Source organism: Cebus imitator, unplaced genomic scaffold (genome assembly GCF_001604975.1).
Source record: "Cebus imitator isolate Cc_AM_T3 unplaced genomic scaffold, Cebus_imitator-1.0 Scaffold242, whole genome shotgun sequence".
In the NCBI taxonomy this organism is placed as follows: Eukaryota; Metazoa; Chordata; class Mammalia; order Primates; family Cebidae; genus Cebus; species Cebus imitator.
In genome coordinates, this window is record NW_016107557.1 from 1,878,637 (window position 1) to 1,899,188 (window position 20,552).

The window sequence follows — 20,552 nt, forward strand, 5'->3', positions numbered from 1 at the left end:
GAGACAAAGTCTCACTCTGTTGCCCAGGCTGGAGTTCAGTGGCACAATCTGGGCTCACTGTAACCTCCGCCTCCCAGGTTCAGGCAATTCTCTTGCCTCAGCCTCCTGAGTAGCTGGGATTACAGGTGCGTGCCACCATGCCCAGTTAATTTTTGTATTTTTAGTAGAGATGAGGTTTCACCATGTTGGTCAGGCTGGTCTCAAACTCCTGACCTTGTGATCCACCTGCCTTGGCCTCCCAATGATCTTCTTAACAAGTAATAAAGTACCTCTTCTTTTATTGATGAGGAAACTACGGCTCAGATAGGTGTAGCAACTTGCTCCATATCAAATTGCTGGCAGGTGGTTGTATCTCAGTCAGCTGTGGCCACAGGAATAATGTGTCAGTAACCACTACAAAAATCACAGCCACATCAAGCAAAAGCACTAAGTTACTAGCTCGTGGGTCTCCAGATCCCCTGTGGTAGCGCCACTCTACCGGTACCTTATCTATCTTTATCCTGGGACCACAGGCTAACCCAGGCTTGACATTCTCATGACCATAACAGAAACACAAGGGACAAGCCCATTGTACATATCCTTTTGAAGCCTTTTGTCTTATCACACCCACCACTGTTCCTATGGCCAAGCAAATCATATAACCAAACCGAAAGTCAGGGTGTGGGAAATATAACCCCCTTTAGTGAACAGAGAAACATAACAGCGTAGACACAGGGAAGTGTGAACAACCTGAGCCCTTAATGCAGCCTACCACAGTGGTGGAGCTTAGGTTTAAACCCATGTGTCTCAGCAGGGAGAGCCTATAGATTGTCTACTTGCTTTCTACCCATCTTTTAGTACCTAAAATCTGATTTTTAATATAGTTTTTGGTTGTTTACTCATTGTTTTGTAATTCAAGCTCTTCATTTATTCTGTATGACTAGCTATTTAGAAGAAACTAGTACATTTATTCATTGATGTCTCTCTATCCTTGATTCTTTCAGGCACGATTCTGGGTACAGGTGATGAGGGATTTGAGGAATGGGGTAAAACTTAAGAAGGTCCAAGAACGGCAGTACAATCCGTTGCCCATTGAATATCAGCTCACCCCTTATGAGATGCTAATGGATGACATTCGCTGCAAAAGATATACTTTGCGAAAAGTGATGGTAAGTAACAAAACTGTTATGCCAGGCGTGGTGGCTCACTCCTGTAATCCCAGCACTTTGGGAGGTCGAGGCGAGTGGATCTCCTGAGGTCAGGAGTTCCAGACCAGCCTGGCCAACATGGTGAAACCCCATCTCTACCAAAAAATATAAAAGTTAGTTGAGTGTGGTGGTGCACGCCTGTAGTTTCATCTACTTGAGAGGCTGAGGCAAGAGAATCTCTTGAACCCAGGAGGTGGAGGTTGCAATGACCCAAGATCAAGCCACTGCACTCCAGCCTGGGCAACAGAGTGAGGCCCTGCCTCAAAAAAGAAAAACAAAAAAATATTAATGGACTCAAATGGTTATTCATCTATAATTGCATTAATTAAAAATAGTTTTAATATTAAAATTTTAAAATTATTTCTTTTTATGCAAGTAATACTTGATTATTGTAGAAAATTTGGAAAGTACATTAAGCTTAAAGAAGGAAAGTTATGAACATATAATTCCATAACCCAGAGAGAAATTTTGTTAACATGATGATTGATAACTGTTAGCCTTGTTTCTCTGCACTTTATTTGGACAAAATAATATAGAATGCTTTGTTTTATTACCAGTTGTTTTGCTTAACATATTGTGATTGTTTTTTCCATGTCATTATTTATTCAACATTATCATTTCTAAATGGCTAGTCTTTTCTAGCTTATGGCTATTCCAGAGTTTATTAAACTAATCATCTTGTGTCCCATTATAAGCAGCATATTTTGTGTATCTTTGTATGTAAATCTTTTCAAATAGCCACCATGAAATCCTTACATTCCTAGAAGTGGAATATCTAGTTCATTAGCAAATTCGTACAGCTCTGTCTTTAAACTATAACCTGATTCTGACCACTTCTCTCCATTTCCACTTGAGGTATCTTTTTTTTTTTTTTGAGACAGGGTCTTGCTCTGTCACCCAGGCTAAAGTGCAGTGGCACGATTACAGCTTCACTGCAGCTTCAACTTCCCATGTTCCAGGGATCCTCCCACCTCAGCCTCCCTAGTAGTTGGGACCATAGGCGTGCACCACCACGCCCGGCTAGTGTTTTTTGTATTTTTTTGTAGAAACGGAGTTTCACCATGTTGCCCAGGCTTCTCTCAAATCCCTGACTGAGCTCAAGTGACCCACCTGCCTCTGCCTCCCAAAGTGCTGGGATTACAGCCGTGAGCACTTGGCCAAAATATCTTCTATTCCAAGCCACCATTATCTCTCATCAGACTATGACAGTAACCTCTAAGTGGCCTTCCTGCTTTTACCCTTGCCCCCTTTCAACCTGTTTTTCCCAAAAACAGCCAAGTAGCCTTCTTAAGTAAAAGATACGATCGTGTTATTGCTCTATTCAGAATCTTCCTCTGGCTCTTCATCACACTCGGAAGAAACTCTATGTCCTTACCGTGGCTGGCACAGCCTACACAGCTGGATCCAGGTTACCTCTCAGACCTCATCTCCTACTATGCCTCCCTGCTGGGTTCTCCTCATTAATCGCCCTGATCTATGCCAGTGTCTCAGCAGTGCCTGGTGTGCTCCTGCAATAGACCCTTTTGCCTTGGATATTCCTTCTCTCAGGAACTGTCCTTTCCCACATAGCCATATAATTTGTCTCTTTACTTTTCAGGCCTGTGCTCAAGTTTCCCCTCATTAGAAAAGTCTTCTCTCTCTGCTCTCATGTTTCACTAGCTGAAATTGCCATGTATTTCCAGATTTATTGTCTGTCTCCCTTACAAAGACAAGAACTTAGTTATTCTCACTGTTTATCCCCTTTAACAAGAACATGTGCCTGACATGCAACCAAATACTGAATACAGTGCTCAATAAATAGTTACGGGATGGATTAATGAATTCCATCCACGTTTTTGAGGGAGTTTGATCAAAGTTATTTTATATTGGAAAGTTCTTATGAAACATGTAACACCTGTTTGTTTTTTGTTTTTGAGACAGTCTTACTGTTTTTACCCAGGCTGGAGTGCAGTGACGCAATCTCAGCTCACTACAACCTCCGCCTCCCAGATTCAAGTGATTCTCATGCCTCAGCCTCGCAAGTAGCTGGATTACAGGCACGTACCACCACATTTGGCTAATTTTTGTATTTTTAGTAGAGACGGGGCTTCGCCATGTTGCCCAGCTGGTCTTGAACTCCTGATCTCAGGTGATCTGCCCACCTCAGCCTCTCAAAGTGCTGGGATTATGGGTGTGAACCACTGTGCCCAACCATATCACTTGGTTTTGTAGTAAATTGGTTTAAGTGGCTATTTGAGCTGCTTGTTAATTTTAATAAGCTATAGCATTTCAACTGTTATATAATATTAGTTATTATATATAACATTATAGTATATACAACATTATAGCATAAATTTATATTTATTTATAATAAATATAATTATTTTGTATATATTTATATAACAAATATATAGAATATAATTATATATAAATATATAAATATATATTTATATATGTTATATATAACATTATACTATTAATGTTAACTAATTTCACTTTTCATCAAATCTGATTTACTTTACAGATGAGGAAACTGAAATTTAGAGATGCTCAGTAGTAACATCCCAAGTTCAGACAGCTGGTTACAAGGCAGAGCTGAGGGTCAGCCTTATTCTGTCTGGCCCCAGCAAAGCCTATGCTGTGTGCTACGTGCATATTGCCCAGTCACCCTCAGAAATACTGGGATGATGATTATTTATAACAGAATAGTTTTGCCCATTGCTTCACACCTTTGCACAAACTGGGTATCCTTTGGGGCTGACCAATTTGACTGAAAGAAAATATTGTTTCATTTTTAAAATCTACATTTCTTTCATGCATTTAAACATTTAAAAACCTTTGCTAGCTGTTTGTATTTCTTAATTTCATTTTAATTGAATAAATATGTGTTAAGCACTTTTCATGTAGTAGACCTTACTCTGACTCTGGAAGAACATATTACAATCTCTGTTCTCTCAAAGCTTCCAGTATTTTGGGAGCCACTGATAACCAGCAGGGGAGGAGCTAAGTAGGGGGTGAAAAAACACACAAACACACACAAAACATTGTATTCAAAGACCAAGAAACAATGGGATCTGACACATGAGAACAACAAAAACAACTTGCCATCATTAGAGGATAGAACAGAATGCAGGAGACTGGAGAGGTGAGATGAAAAGACAGCTCAGGACAGAAGCTGTGCAGCCTCAGTACTGAAGGATGAGTAGGAGAATCTGCCAAAACAAAGACGAGCAAGGCATAGCCAGAGAGAAGGCTGGAAAGTCAGGGGAAGTGGAGGTGCAGCTACAAAGAGCAGGCAGTGTTTCAGAGAGGTCAAATGAGCACTGTGAAATGGTTAACAGATTTAGCAACATGGAAATTATTTGATTCTTTTATTAAAGTAAAAGAGAGAAACCTCAGATTTTAGGGTGGTAGGTAAGGCAATGGTGATAGTGAGTATACAGTATGAGTTTCTTTAAAGAAGCATTTAAAAGAAGACGAAAGATTGTATCTGGAGGAACACACAGGGTATTTCCTTGGATGTGTGTGCTGTGGCTTGTGTACCCAACCCCCTATTAATAATTTCCAGTTTTCATTGTTTTAATCTGTATTATGATGAACATTCAAATGCAAACATCCAATTATCACCATGGTTTAAATTTTTATTGGTAAGATGAATAGACCAAATAAAATGCACATTTTCTTTTTTAATAATGTACCTTTTAAATTTTAGTACTTAATATTTTGCAAAATTTCTCTCCAGAAGGGTTGTGCCAGTTTACATTTTTATTAGTTTCGCAGGACCATTCCTATTGCCAATACTGGGTTATCTTTTTCAAATATATACCTATTAGAACTTTGTCCTCTCTAATTGGGTGAGCACTTAATGTTAATCTCAGGTGATTTTCCTTCTTATCCAGAAGGAGTTATTAAAAAATTCATATTAGTGTTAAAATAAGTCCTAATAGATCATTAACATTGCTGTTTGTTTTATCATTAATGTATTTTACCTGTCATCTTTGACATTGCTAAATCTTTTTTTTTTGTTGTTTGTTTTTCTTAGTTTTTAGCGGATAGTTTTACACTGCAGGAATCTTTCTCTTTTTATCAGAGAAAATAATTGTGCTAAATAGTAGTCATACTAAGAATTAAGATAGATTCCTTTCGAGGTTGCTGATTTAACAGTTCTAGGAATCTGTATGTTATAAGCACCCTAAGTGAGGCTTAGGGAAGTAATGGTGAGTGATAGACAGAATGACAAAGAACTGTGCATCCCAAATGGAAAATGTTTACGAACAGAGAAAATTATGTTTTTCCTTTGGTAAATAAAAGACATTGATTGATTGATTGAGACAGAGTCTTGCTCTCTTGCCTGGGCTGGAGTACAGTGACACAGTCACGGCTCACCACAGCCTTGACCACCCCAGCTCAAGCAGTTCACCCACCTCGGCTTCCTGAGTAGCTGAGACTACAAGTGCAGACTACCACACATGGTAATTTCTTTTAATTTTTTGTAGAGATAGGGTCTTGCTATGTTGCCCAGGCTGGTCTTGAACTCCTAGGCTTAAGCAGTCCTCTTGCCTCAGCCTTCCAAAGTGCTAGGATTATAGGCATGAGCCACCACACCTAGCCTAAAAGGCTTTTAAAATAACTCTGATTTTTTTCTTGCAGTTTTCTTTTTTATTATATATATTTTTAATGAAGATAAAATTCACATAACATAAAATTACCCATTTTAAATGTACAGTTCAGTACCATTTAGTATATTGCCAAGGTTATACAATATACTAAATCATGTTGAGGTACTTTACCGCTTCTTTTGTTTTGAGGTGGAGTTTCACTCTTGTTGCCTAGACTGGAGTGCAGTGGTGTGATCTCGGCTTACCACAACCTCTGCCTCCTAGGTTCAAGCAATTCTCCTGCCTCAGTCTCCCAAGCAGCTGGGATTACAGGCATGTGCCACCATGCCTGGCTAATTTTGTATTTTTAGTAGAGATGGGGTTTCTCCATGTTGGTCAGGCTGGTCTTGAACTCCTGACCTCAGGTGATCCGCCCTCTTCGGCCTTCCAAAGTGCTAGGATTACAGGTGTGAGCCACCGCGCCTGGTGAGGTGCTTTACTCCTTCTTATGGCTGTACAGATATATCATAATTTGTTTATTCATGACCCAAATGGACATTTGGGTTTTTTCCGATAGAGTTCTTTTCTTTTCACTAACATGAGTAGTGCTGCAGTGAATAGTCTTGTACAAGGTTTTGTTTGAATACCTGTTTTCAGTTATTTGGAGTATATACCTGGGAGTGGAGTGGCTGGATAATATAGTAGTTCTATGTTTGGCTTATTGAGAAACTGCCAAACTGTGTTCCACAGCAATTAAACCAATTAATATTCCTACCAGCAGTGTATGAGGGCCCCAGTTTCTCCTATCCTTGCCAACACTTGCTGTTGTCCATTTTGGTTTTAATTATAGCTACCCTAGCAGTGTAACATGATATCTCATGGTGGTTTTGATTTGCGTTTCCCTGATGACTCACGTCATACATGTTTGATGTGCTTGTGGACCATTTGTATATATTTGAAGAAATGTCTGTTCAGATTTTGTATTTAAAAAATTTTTAATTTAGATTTGGGGGTGCACGTGCCTGTTTGTTACATTGCATGCTGGTGGAGATTGGGTTTCTAGTATACTCATCACCTAAATAGTGAACATTGTACCTGACAGGTAATTTTTCAACCCTGACCCCCTACTCTCAACCTCCCCACTTTTGGAATGCTCACTGTTTCTGTCTTTGAGTCCATGTGTACTCATTATTAGCTTTCACTTACAAGTAAGAACATGTGGTATTTGGTTTTCTGTTTCTGAGTTAGTTCACTTAGGATAATGGCCTTCAGCTCCATCCATGCTGCTGCAAAGGACATGATTTCATTCTTTTTTTAATGGCTGTGTTGTACTCATTTTTTCATTGGGTTGTTTGTATTTTTGCTGTTAAGTTGTAACAATTCTTTATATATTCTGGATAGTGGACTACTGGCAGATACATAATTTGCAAGTATTTTCTCCCATTCTGCAAACTGTCTTTTCACTTCCTTGTTAGTTTCCTTTGATGCACAAAAGGTTTTAATTTTGCTGAAATACAGTTTATGTATTTTTGCCTTCTGTCGCTTGTGATTTTGGTGTCATATCTAAGAATTCATTACCAAATCCAGTTCATGAAGATCTTCCCTTATGTTCTCATCTGAGACATTTATAAATAGTTTTAACTCTTATATTTAGGTCTTTAATCTCTTTTTTTTAGTTAATTTATATATATAATGGTGTGAGGCAAGGGTCAAACATTATTCTCTGTCAGAATCCCAATGTCATTTTTTTTTTTGGCAGAAATAGAAAAATCGATTCAAAAATTCTTATGGAATCTCAAGAAATCCCAAATAATCAAAACAATCTTGAAAAAGAAAAAGTTGGTGGACTCACACATCCCCATTTTACAACTTACAACAAAGCTATAGTAGCTAAAACAGTGTAGGATAGAAAAACAGAATCCAGAGTACAAAAACAAACCCATACACCTATGTTTAATCAATTTATGACAAGGGTGCCAAGACCATTAAATAGAGAAATAATAGGTCTCCTCATCAAATGATATTAGAACAACTTGTTAACAACATGCAAAGAAGGACGTTTGGCCCTTATCTCACACCTTTTGAAATTTCATTAGGGGCCCAATATCAATCACTAAACTGTAAGTTAGTTTTGTAGGTTACTAGTTGTGGTCTTATGTCATCATTAATGGTTCTGCTTTATTTAAGATGAAAATAAAAGGCCAAGCACAGTGACTCATGCCTGCAATCCAACACTTTGGGAGAGGCCAAGGCAGGAAGATTGCTTGAGCCCAGGAGTTTGAGAGCATCCTGGACAACTTAGTGAGACCCCATCTCCATAAAAATAAAAGGGCAGAGTGCAGTCACTCACACCTATAATCCCAACACTTTGGGAGGCCAAGTGCTGGGATCGTTTGAGCCTGAATGTTCAAGACCTGCCTGGGCAACATAGACCCCCATCTCTACAAAAAATTAAAAACTAGCTGGGGTAGTCCCAGCTACTCAGGAGGCTGAGGTGGAGGGATCACTTGAGCCGGGAAGGTCTAGACTGCAGTGAGCTGTGGTCATGCCACTGCTCTCTAACCTGGGCAATGGCTAAAAAAAGAAAATTATTTCAAAAACAAGACTGAGTACAGGGTAAATGTTTTAAATTTTTCAAAGGGAATCATTTTATGTATTAGAAATATTTTGTTGGGGTGGGCATGGTGGCTCATGCCCAAAATCCCAGCACTTTGGAAGGCCGAGGTGGGTGGATCACCTGAGGTCAGGAGTTCAAGATCAGCCTGGCCAACGTGGTGAAACCCCCATCTCTGCTAAAAATACAAAAAAGTTTTTTGTTTGTTTATCGCATTGTTGCTCAAAAATAATACCAAGTTTCTATAACTGATCTTATTTACTTAAGCATCTACTATTTGTGTTCATCCAGGAATCATTTCTCATTTCACTTCAGAGAGCTTGTTTACTTACAGGAAAATAATTTCACTGACCCAGCAGCAGAATGGTTTTCACACAGCCACTTCTTATTACGGGTTTAGTATCACAAACCTGAACATCTGAAGTGCTCCAACAAACTTTTTGAGTGCCATTGTAATACTCAAAAGACATTCTCATTGGAGCATTTCAGATTTTTGGATAAGTATAATGTAAATATTTAAAAATCTGAGACATTCTGGTCCCAAGCATTCCACTCGTACTGACTTAGGTCCATACTGGCCTGCTTGCCTCCCTCAGGAGCATTGTCCCACATCGGTAGTTGGGACCTAGGATACAGCTTCTGACTACTGAGGAGACTGCAGTTAATGTGCTTGTTTTGGGAATGAAACATAGAGCCTTGGCTTCCGTTAATCCATTCTCATTCCTGCTCTTAGGATACAAAGAAAGCATGTGAAAATTAGCCAGAAAGATACATATTATTCTATTCAGGAGTAGACTAATGAGTAATAGAAAAGTCTGATTAAATTGTTTTATACAATAAGGTTTTTTAAAATCTACATAATATGAAATCCAGAAGTAGTGGGTGGTACCACGGTAGGCCACTGATTCTGCTTCTTGGTCACCCTCCGTAAAACCAGCCGTCATATGTCTGTCTTGGCTCAAGCAGCGGCAGTTATTTCTGAGTTTGCTCTGGGCCATCCTGCCCTCGTTCAGGGCGGGGGGAGAGGGAGGATAGTGGATGTTGAGTGTGCCCCAGCAGGTTTGCCACACACTCTGAGCTCAATATGGTGGCCATGTCTGGGGAAGGGGCTGGGCCTGGGAGTGGCCATTGAGGTTCTATTTTGTTCAAACAAGACTGGGAAGCAAATAAGACAAACTGGTCATGACTGTAGCTTCTAAGTAGTCAGGTGGGAATTTAAGTTGTTACTTCTTGTGGTTTTCTGGATTTTAAAAAAATATTTAAGAAAAAAAATTTTTAACACATTACTTTAAAAAGAGAGGACATTAGAGTAGAATCAGAGACAGACTGGTCCTCCACAATAGCTCTTCTACTTAAAAGTTCTGTGGATGTAGGCAGATACCTCTGCTCTGCATTTGAGTTTTATTTACAAAATGTGAATTGTGGCTCCGTTTTTATTTTTTCTATTACCTAGGTGTTTTGTTTTGTTTTGAGATGGAGTCTCACACTCTGTTGCCCAGCCTGGAGTGCAGTGGTGCCATCTCGGCTCACTACAACCTCCGCCTCCCAGGTTCAAGCAATTCTCCTGCCTCAATTTCCCAAGTAGCTGGGATTATAGGCACCTGCCACCACACCTGGCTAATTTTTGTATTTTTAGTAGAGACAGGGTTTCACCATGCTGGCCAGGCTGGTCTCAAACTCCCAACCTCAGGTGATCTGCCCACCTGGGTCTCCCAAAGTGCTGGGATTACAGGTGTGAGCCACTGCGCCCAGCCTACCTAGGTTTTTTAAAAGGAGGAAAATAAGAGGTGAAAAGTTTTTTAAGTTATAAAATATTTAATAAGCTTAAGTATTATTTATTCCATTTACATTCATAATTTTAGAAACTTTTTGTTAAAATTTCCCAGAGTAATAGACTTAAACTTGGATTTTCTTCAGTTTCACGGTTTTTTTCTCTGAATCACTCAGCCATTTACTCCTCACTTTATTGATTTGAAATATGTCTTTGGTAATTACACTTCACTAATTTTGTGGCATATTTGAGATGACAGCTATACCCAGGAAATTCATGATAATCTTACATAGTCACGTGAATCTTCTACTTTTTGTCTCCTTTTAGGTGAATGGTGATATTCCCCCTCGGTTAAAAAAGAGTGCTCATGAAATCATCCTCGACTTCATCAGATCCAGACCTCCTTTAAATCCAGTATGTAATTTGACATAGTCCTCTAGATTGGAGATACCATAATGAATTATTGTATTCTAGGGTGTCATCTCTAGAGCTCAGTTTTCCTCTGACCTTTTTACTCTATAAAGATGAAGCCCAGCTATAAATTATATTCTTTTTATTTTTGAGACAGAGTCTCACTGTGTCACCCAGGCTGGAGTAACCCCTGGGACTCAAGTGATCTTCCCACCTCAGCCTCCCAAGTAGCTGGAACCACAGATGTGTACCACTATGCCCAGGCTAACTTTTAAATTTTTGTAGAGACAGGGTTTTGCCATGTTGCCCACGCTGTTCTCAAACTCCTGGCCTCAAGCAATCCTCCCACCTCGGCCTCCTGAAGTGTTGGGATTACAGACATGAGCCACCACAGCTAGACTTGTAAATTACATTCTTAAGTCACTGAAAAATCTTAAAATTACTTAATACAAGGCTGTCTTAGGATGTTTTTACTCAAAACAACCTGGGTCGTGGTGCAAAATCTGGCCACATAACTCCTAGATATCAGCTAAATGTAATACCAGATAGTCCCAGAGTGGATTGCCCTTCCAGTTTACTAAGGATGCAGCCACCCCTCCATGATTAAATTGTCATATTGACATATTTTATAATAAATCCACCCTGCTGAACATCCACTTCTATGTTAATTATCATGTTCCTCTGTTAACAGAGTTCTTTGCAGCAACCATAGCCTCAGAATATTCTAATCTGTTTGAACATTAGTTTGTGTTTCTTCTGTTCTTTGTTTCTTCTTTTTTACCTGGCTTAATCGCCAGTGCTCACAAAAGTCTCTCAAATCAATGTACATAAAGTAACTAGAAAGCATTTCTCAGTTTATATACAACTAAAGCATAATTAATGATCACATTTATAAATCTTTTCTAAAGAAGGCAAGAGGGCCACCTAGGAAATGATTTTACGACAGGAGGTCATGGTAGAATAGAAGGAACATGGACCATGTGAACCTGGACTTGCATACCGGCTCCATAATTTAGCAGCCATATGTCTATAAGGGAGTTAATCAGCCTCCCAGAGCCTTTATTTCCTCAATTATAGAATGGAGATAATAATAATCTAAGAAGATTATGGTGAGTTACTAAAAAATGTTACTAAATGTTACTTTAAAAGTTACTAAAATGGTAAAGTGGGGTGTTCACACCTGTAATCCCAGCCCTTTGGGAGGCCAAGATGGGAGGATTGCTTGAACCCAGGAATTCAGAACCAGCCTGGGCAACATAGAGACCCTGTCTCTACAAAGAAATGAAAGGAAAAAAGAAAATTAGCAGGGTGCAGTGGCACACACCTGTTGTCCTGGCTACTCAGGAGGCTGAGGTGGAAGGATCACTTGAGCCTAGCAGGTCAAGACCACAGTAAGCCATGATTGTGCCACTGCACTCCAGCCTGAATGACAGAGTAAAACCCTGTCCCAAAAACAAAACACACACACACACACACACACACACACACACACACACACACAGCAATAGTGATAGTAATATTGCAGTAGTAATATTGCAGTTGATTGCCTATCACACTAGGATATAGGGAACATAATTATAACTGCTTAAAATTAGTTGAGCAAGCCAGGCACAGTGACATGCGCCTGGAATCCCAAATACTTGGGAGGCTCTGGCAGAAGGACCCCTTGAGCTTAGAAGTTCAGAGGTGTAGGCCAGGCACAGTGGCTCATCCTGTAATCCCAGCACTTTGAGAAGCCGAGGAGGGTGGATCACTTGAGGTCTGGAATTTGAGACCAGCTTGACCAATATGGCGAAACCCTGTCTCTACTAAAAATACAAAAATTATCCAGATGTGGTGGCATGTGCCTGCAATCCCAGCTATTCAGGAGGCTGAGGCATAAGAATCGTTTGAACCCAGGAGGCAGCAGTTGCATTGAGCTGAAATTGCACTACTGCACTCCAGCCTGGGCAACAGAGCGAGACCCCTTCTATAAGCAATAAAAGAAAATTTGAGCATGTATAACCAAATCACTCTGACATCTAATAATCTCCCTATTGCTTTAGGAATCTTAATATTTAATGACTTGAAAATACTCTTTTATTAAGCAGTGTTTCAATCAATGAAATGTAATTTATAATACTATACTATATGACTGGACTTCAGTAAAAATTACTTAATTACTCAAGTCTCTAGCCGTTTTGCTTATTTTCAAGGCCTCAGCCAGAAAACTGAAACCAACCCCACCACGGCCACGCAGCCTCCATGAAAGAATATTAGAAGAAATTAAAGCAGAAAGAAAGCTGCGGCCTGTCTCACCAGAGGAGATTAGACGTAGCAGATTAGGTGAGTTCACTGCATCCTGTACTCAGTCTAGAGTCATCCCCTGGGAAAGGATCTTTATACGCCCAGCCCCATGAAAGTAAAGATGGTCCATGGAGTTCTCATTCCTTGTTCATTTCTCTGTATCTCACTTGTTCTCACTCACTTTCTCACATGCATACCCTCTTACACTTCTTGAAATTTATAGGATGGGAAATCCTTCCCCCATCTAATATTGAACTATATGAGAACATCATGCCATTATTGAAAGAGCTCTGCCAGTCTCTAGGCTGATGTTTTAGGAAAGCCTTTACCTCTCTGAGCATCATTTTCTTCATTGGCAGAAGGGGGATTAAAATTCCTCTTAACCTACATTATGACTTTTATGTAAGAATTGTATTATGATAAAAATACTTTATAAATTGTACATACAAAGATAATGTATTATATTTTAGAAATATAAATAATATATAGTTTTACCTTATGTTTCTTTATTATGGGTTTTAAAATATGGTATTATGTCCTGAAAGCATGTTATTACCTGATATCACTTATTTTTAAACTTCCTTTATAGTCATTCTTTTTTTGTGTGTGTGTATACTATAAGCACATGCTGATTTTGATATATAGAAAGGCCATATTATGTTTGTCAACATTTTTGTTTATATGACTGTCTTTCAGTTTGTAATACTAAAAATGTCCAAAGAATCCAGAGAAAATTAGGAAAACAGTCTATAGTGATGCCTTAACAGGAAAAGATCTGGTTCTGTGACCCACACTCTGCTGGTTTTCTCCTCTGATCTCTTTTTCTGTATCTTTCAGACTCTTGGACTTTCAGGTTTCTATACTAGGTTCTATTCTCCCTGAGCAACCATACCTTCTTTAGTGGTTTTTGTTTCTGGCTACCTTCTAGCTCATAGCCTACAGGACAGATCTCTAAAAATTCAGACCCATACATCCAGATGTCTGCTAGATAGAGCCTTCTCATATCCTTCAGGCAAGATAAACCCAACATGCCTACAAGTGAACTTACCCTGTCTCTCCCCAAACCATCTCATTTTGTTTTCCTGATGTAGAAACCTTAACATAATCTTTGACTCTTACCTAATGGCCAACCCCTGTTGATTTTACTTCTTCTGGATCTTTTTAATCTTCCACTCTTCTCAGCCTAGCAGCCACTATCCCTGCCGAGGCCGTCATCTGTCACAGCAGCCCTGACTGCCTTCGGCTTCCAGTCTTGAACTCTTCTACCACTCCATATTGATTTTCCTTTTTTAATCCTAGTCCTTCTGTTGTGTTACCTTCGTGATGACAGGGCCCATGTCTGTCTTGTTCCTTGTTGTGTCCCTAGTACAGCTCTGGGTTGTACAGAATACTCTCATGTGTTGGGAAAATTAAATGTACTTTCTGGTGACAAAGCTTCAGAGTAGATCACTTGAGCCCAGAAGATTGAGGCTATAGTGAGCTGTAAGTGCACCACTGCACTCTAGCCTGGGTGACAGAGCAAGATTCCATGGAAAGAAAGAAAGAGAGAGAGAGAAGATCAGTTGACTGTATATGTGCGGGTTCATTTCTGGACTCTTTGTTCTGTTCCACTGTTGTTTGCCTGTACCATGATGTTTTGATTGTTGTAACTTTATATAAGATCAGAAAGTGTTTAAGATCAGAAAATGTGATGTCTCCAGCTTTGTTACTCTTTCTCAAGATTAATTGGCTATTCCTTGTCTTTTGTGGTTCCATAGGAATTTTAGGATTATCTTTTCTATTTCTGTAAAAAATACCATTAGGATTTTCATGGGGATTCTGTTGAATCTGTATATAGCTTTGGGTAGTATTCACATGTTAGCAGTAAGTCTTTAAATTCATGAACATTATTCTTCCATTTATTTCTGTCTTATAGTTTTTATATTTAAATCTTTTACTTCCTTAATTAAATTTATTCCTAGATATTTTATTCTTTTTGGTGCTGTTGTCAATGGGATTGTTTTTCTCATATTTTTTTCAGATAGTTTGTTGTTAGTGTATTGAAAAAATTTTTATGGAGTTTTCTATCTATAAGATCATGTCATCTGCAGACGGGGACACTTTTATTACTTTCTTTCCGATTGGATACCTTTTATTTCTTTTTTTGCCTAATTGCTCTAGCTGGAACTCCCAGTACTATGTTGAATATAGAAGTGGTCATCCTTGCCTTGTTCCTGATCTTAGAGGAAAAGCTTTCAGTTTTTCTCTGTTGAGCATGATGTTAACTGTCAGCTTTCCATATGTGGCCTTTATTATGTTGAGTTAATTTTCTTCCTTTCCTAGTTTGCTAAGTGTTTTTATTATGAAAACGTGTTGAATTTTGTTACATGCTTTCTCTGCATTTGAGATGATCATGTGAGTTTTATTCTTCATTCTGTTACTGTGGTGTATCATGTTAACTGACTTTCATATGTTAAGCTGTCTTTGCATCCCAGGGATAAATCCCACTTGGTCATGATGTATGATCCTTTTATTGTGCTGATGGATTCAGTTTGCTAGTATTTTGTTGTAAATTTTGAATCTGTATTCATTAAGGATTTTAGCCTGTAGTTTTGGGGTTTTTGGCCTCATAAAACAAAATTAGAAGTGTTCTTTCATCTTCATTGTTTTGAAAGAGCTTGAGAGGGATTGGCATTAATTCTTCTTTCAATATTTGGTAGAATTCACCAGTGAATCCATCTGGTCCTGGGCGTTTCTTTGTTAGGGAGCTTTTTTATTAGTGATTCAATCTCTCATAGCAAGCCTTTGTCACATTCTTTAGTTTCACTTTTTTCTTTTCTATGTTTAGAAGAACGATTTATTAGAGTGAGAGAGATAGAGAGAGAACAGCTCCCATGCTCTTGTGGGAGGGGAACCCAGAGCGGGGAATCCCTCTTTTTTGTCTTTTTCTTTTTTGAAACAGAGTCTCACTTTGTAGCCTAGGCTGGAGTGCAGTGGTGCGATCTTGGCTCACTGGAACCTCCACCTCCCGGGTCCCAGTTCAAGCAATTCTCCTGCCTCAGCCTCCTGAGTAGCTGGGATTATAGGCACATGCCACCATGCCCAGCTAATTTTTAGTAGAGACAGGGTTTCACCATGTTGGCCAGGCTGGTCTCGAACTCCTGACCTTGTGTTCCACCCGCCTCAGCCTCCTAAAGTTCTGGGATTACAGGCATGAGCTACCGCACCCAGCCCAGTTTCACTTTTTAGAATTACATTTAATTGCTAACTAATGGAAGCTCTACTTTAGAATAATTAAATATCATTTTTTTATGTTAAGTATGTCTTTAAGGCCTTGACAGTTGGTATTTCACAATAACCAGAATTGAGCTGTTATAGAAAGTGATTGTTCTGTAAGAGTCTTACTTCCAGAATTCTGAGTTCAAAATGCTATTAAACCCTAATTGGATAGTGAAAGATTTTGGTCATTTTTTTCTACAGAACTGTGTTAGTTATTACTATACAGTTTTGATTTGGGAAGTTCAGTTATGATAATGTTGGCAGAATTAACTTGAAGAAGATTTCCCCTAAATATTTTTTATCACTTTTCCCCTATGTATAATTGTAAGTAGGAGCTCACTGCAGCAATGGCAAAAATGTCTGAATGTTTAAAGAAGAAAATGTTACCCATAATTACAGCAGTCAGAGGCATCCACTGTGTATCTACTTGTACATTACAAAATGACAATGAAAACTGTGTATATACAGTATTATTTTCTCTGCATCTAATGTTGTATGTGGCATGACCATCTTCCTATGTCATTAAATGTGACAACAAATACGATTTACAAGGATGTGATCTCCCAACAGATAGCTAAATTGGGTTTTATTTACCTATTTTCCTGATTCACAAGTTTTTTCCATTTTTTCCTAGTAAGTCTGAAATTTTGTACATCAGTCTTTGTTCATGTCTCTGATTATTTTCTTTCTTCTAAATATCTTAATTGACATGATCCTCAATTTTTATCGTCTTTTTGGTACAGAGATTGGAAAACACATAAATGTCATCTCCCAAAAAATAATTGCATCCCCTTCTTACACAGTAGTCAGCCTTATTTCAAAAGATATATTCATGTGCTAGAGAAGAAAAGAGCAGAATAAAAAGATATTAGAGAAGATGGAAGAGTGCTGTGAGAATATGTAATATTTTATTTGCTATACATAATTATGAAAATCTACAGTAGGTAATATAGGAGTTTAGAGGTACAGTTTTTTGAATGGTGAGTGGAAGATTATTTTTTTTCTTTACTTTAAAAAATTTTTTTCCAAGATAAGTTTAAGGAAGATTATTCTTATCAACACAAAATCCCTAACCAATTTTCTATGAGATAATTAAAACACAGTAAAATGCCCATTTAAAACATAATCCTAACTTATACATTAGGATGAAAATACTTAAAATATTATTTCCCAGTCCTCTAACAGTAAGTTTGATTGTTAAATAATAGTTGCTTTATTTGTCACATCTAACATGCATATCACCTTTATTGACGTGTGTATCTAAAAACATCTACATATGATTCTGACATCTTGCTAAGGTGTGTTTGGGATGTAATTCAGTGCTTTCCCTTCATGTCATTTTAAAAAAATATATTGAGCTGTTTGGTTGTAAATAAAAATTGTTCCTTTTAAACCAGCTCCTAAAATATATACTGAGAGACATATTTACTTTCCATTAAAATGGGATATCAGAAGTCTAGAGGCTGTCTCCCTGGAAAACAGCAGCTGGTGAGATACTGTGACTGATATGCCTGTGCTTCCAAAGCCACTATTGGTCTGCAGTGTGTTCCTCTCCCACCATAAAGGCCCTCCCTCCACACTGGGCATAACCCCCACCAGGACCTCAGGCGTCCAGAAATCAAAAGTCAGGAAGGCAAGGTTGTCTTTGGTGACAAAGTTTCACCAAGGGGCCAACTTCGTGAAATGGGGTGACAAAAAATTACAAGGAGAAATCATTAACATCTCAAATTATCCTGCCCTCTTTATATGAGGAGGATTTAGAAGACTGGAAGAAAGGATATGACAAAAGATATTCACTGAGGCATTGCTTTGGCTTCAGCAGTTTTGGAGAATCTGGGAAGTGCTGGTGGATTTAGTTTTTGGAATAGAAAACGAAGATTATGTTTTGTTGGAGAGGAAGGGAAGAATGGCCAATGAATATCTAAAGTCCTGTGCTTCAGTGCCTGATGTGGCGGTTTCTGAACAATCCTAGGAATGCTGAACCTGGGTCACAGGAAAGATGTTCTCTCTTTGATGCGTTATTCTCAAGGTACTGGTAAGAGCTTTGGACTGCAGTGAAAATAGATAATTCTCACTGTCATGAATACCTAAAATCATCACATTTCTGCAGTAACCTTTTTAACAGCTTTTTTGAGCTTTATGGCATTTACATACCATAAAATTCACTGATTTAAAGTATACAATTAAGTGGTTGTTATTATGTGCAATAAATTTTAAAAGCAGCATGCTTCAACAGAAAATAAATAATAATTTTATTTTTAAGAAAGGATAATTACAGTGGTCTTCTTTTATCTGAGAGGGAGATACATTCTAAGACCCCGAATGGATGCTTGAAACCATGGATAGTACCAAACTCCATATATATGTTTTTTCCTTTACATGCATACCAATGAAAAAGTTTATAAATTAGGCTCAGTAAGAGATTCATAACAACTAATAATAAAATAGAAAAATTATAACAATATTCAGGGAACATGCAATTTAAAACTTATGAATTGACTGGGCATGGTGGCTCATGCCTGTAATCCCAACACTTTGGGAGGCCAAGGCATGTAGATCAAAAGTAGCCCGGCGTGTGGCAGGCGCCTATAATCCCAGCTACTCAGGAGGCTGAGGCACGAGAATTGCTTGAACCCAGGAGGCAGAGGTTGCAGTGAGCTGAGATTACCCCACTGCCCTCCAGCCTTGGCAACAGAGCAAGACCCCATCTCAAAATAAATAGACAAATCTTATGAATTGTTTATTTCTGGGATTTTTCATTTAATATTTTTGGACCATGGATAACTGAAACCATGGAAAGTGAAATCATGATAAGGAAGGACTACTATGTTCAATTTTTACTGTGTGTCAAGTACTATTCTAAGCACCTTTTTTACATGAAGTTATTTAATCTTTATAACAATCCCATAAGATAGGATTATTCTCATTTTACAGATGAAGTAACTAAAGAGAAGTTAAGTAACTTGCTTGGGGTCACACTGCCAGTAAGTGGCAGAGCTGAGGTTCAAACTTGGGCAGTCTGGCCTGTCCTTCAACTACTAGGTTATACAACCTACAATAAGTAGTTTATTGTCAGATAATGGTGATGCTGCTGCACTAGCTGAACTGAAAATTTTTTATAAATTGTTTCGCCTTTATTCCAAGGGCCAGATTTTCATCCTGACATAAAGTATTGGAAGATAAATTTACCTGAAATTTAAACTGTAGGTTCCCTAAAATCATGTTTTAAAACATGGCTTAAAAAAATCTGTTTTATATTTAAGTCAAAAATCCTATTCTGTGATTCTTTAAAATGTTTGTATCTCTATCATGCTTTCATTTTTAACTTGTTTTTTAAAAAGTTACTTTTTCCTTTTACTGTTCCTCCATCTTAAGTCTTAGTGATATAATTGAAACTAAGACTCTTGCATGATTTTAATGTATTTCAGACTTTCATTCACTAGCTTCCGCTTTAGAGTCTGACATGTGCCACTAAGGGTCTTCATTAATTCGTCTCCCTTTTTTGTCTTCCCTGTATATTCCTAAAAGCTGAATTATTTTCTTTTTATTGTTTGTTTTCTTTTTTTCAGCAATGCGGCCACTTAGCATGTCTTACAGTTTTGACTTGTCAGGTAAAAAAAAACAAAAACGCTTTCACACCTGACGTGGGTTTTGTGGTTTCTGTGAAATACATTTCATTCATCTGCTTGTTCAAACATGTTAAAAAAGAAAATGGAAAGGCTTCCTCTAAGCTCTGGTCAGTAAAGTAAAACCATTCTGCTTATTTGAAAACAATATACCTTAAAAAGATATAAGACTACAATAAACCTATTTTCTTCCAAGGAATTATGGAAGAACCATCAAACCACACTCATGGTTCTAGAAGATGGTGCCCATCTTATGGCAGCTGTCACTCCCCAGGCTCTTCTAGAGCAATGAGGTTAAAGCCCACAGCAGAACCTTTGCCCTAAGAGAATAGAAAAAGCTTTATAGGAACGAAATTCTGACAAACCTACTTCCTGTTCTCTAAAGCATTCAGTTATGTAAGTAACTGAACTTAAAATGGTTATCTACTTCAAATGACTACGGCACCTCAGTTGATGGGCAAGAGCAGTCTTTTGTATCTTTGTGTTCAGTGGATAGAGCCTAGTCATGAATGACTTTGAATGCTGATTAAGATTATAAAAATACAAGAGCATTGTAATAGCTTTGGTTGTAATATATAATTATGTGCCTCAGGTTTGTAGTACAAGTTTAGACCCTTCTGTTAAACAGACAGCAATTAATAGTGAAATGACTAAATTTGATCTATAAAATTAATCCCCCCCCCTTTTTTTTTTCTTTTTTCTTTTTTTTGAGACCGAGTCTCGCTCTGTCAACCAGGCTGGAGAGCAGTGGCGCCATCTCAGCTCACTGCAACCTCTGCCTCCCAAGTTCAAGCAATTCTCCTGCCTCAGCCTCCCAAATAG

General features: G+C 38.3%; 1 protein-coding gene across 4 annotated transcripts in view; it reads left to right on the forward strand.

Annotated features, from left to right (window-relative positions):
- SPIRE1 (spire type actin nucleation factor 1) overlaps nt 1-20,552 on the forward strand; it is a 208,234-nt gene that overhangs the window by 142,180 nt on the left and 45,502 nt on the right. For 2 of the 4 annotated variants that reach the window (XM_017498460.2, XM_017498459.2), the window contains exons 6-9: nt 984-1,148; nt 10,477-10,563; nt 12,756-12,885; nt 19,674-19,715. In XM_017498460.2, the coding sequence (XP_017353949.1) occupies nt 984-1,148; nt 10,477-10,563; nt 12,756-12,885; nt 19,674-19,715 (424 nt within the window). The remainder of the gene's footprint in view (nt 1-983; nt 1,149-10,476; nt 10,564-12,755; nt 12,886-19,673; nt 19,716-20,552) is intronic. The other 2 variants (XM_017498461.2, XM_037727865.1) reach the window with 1 other exon arrangement.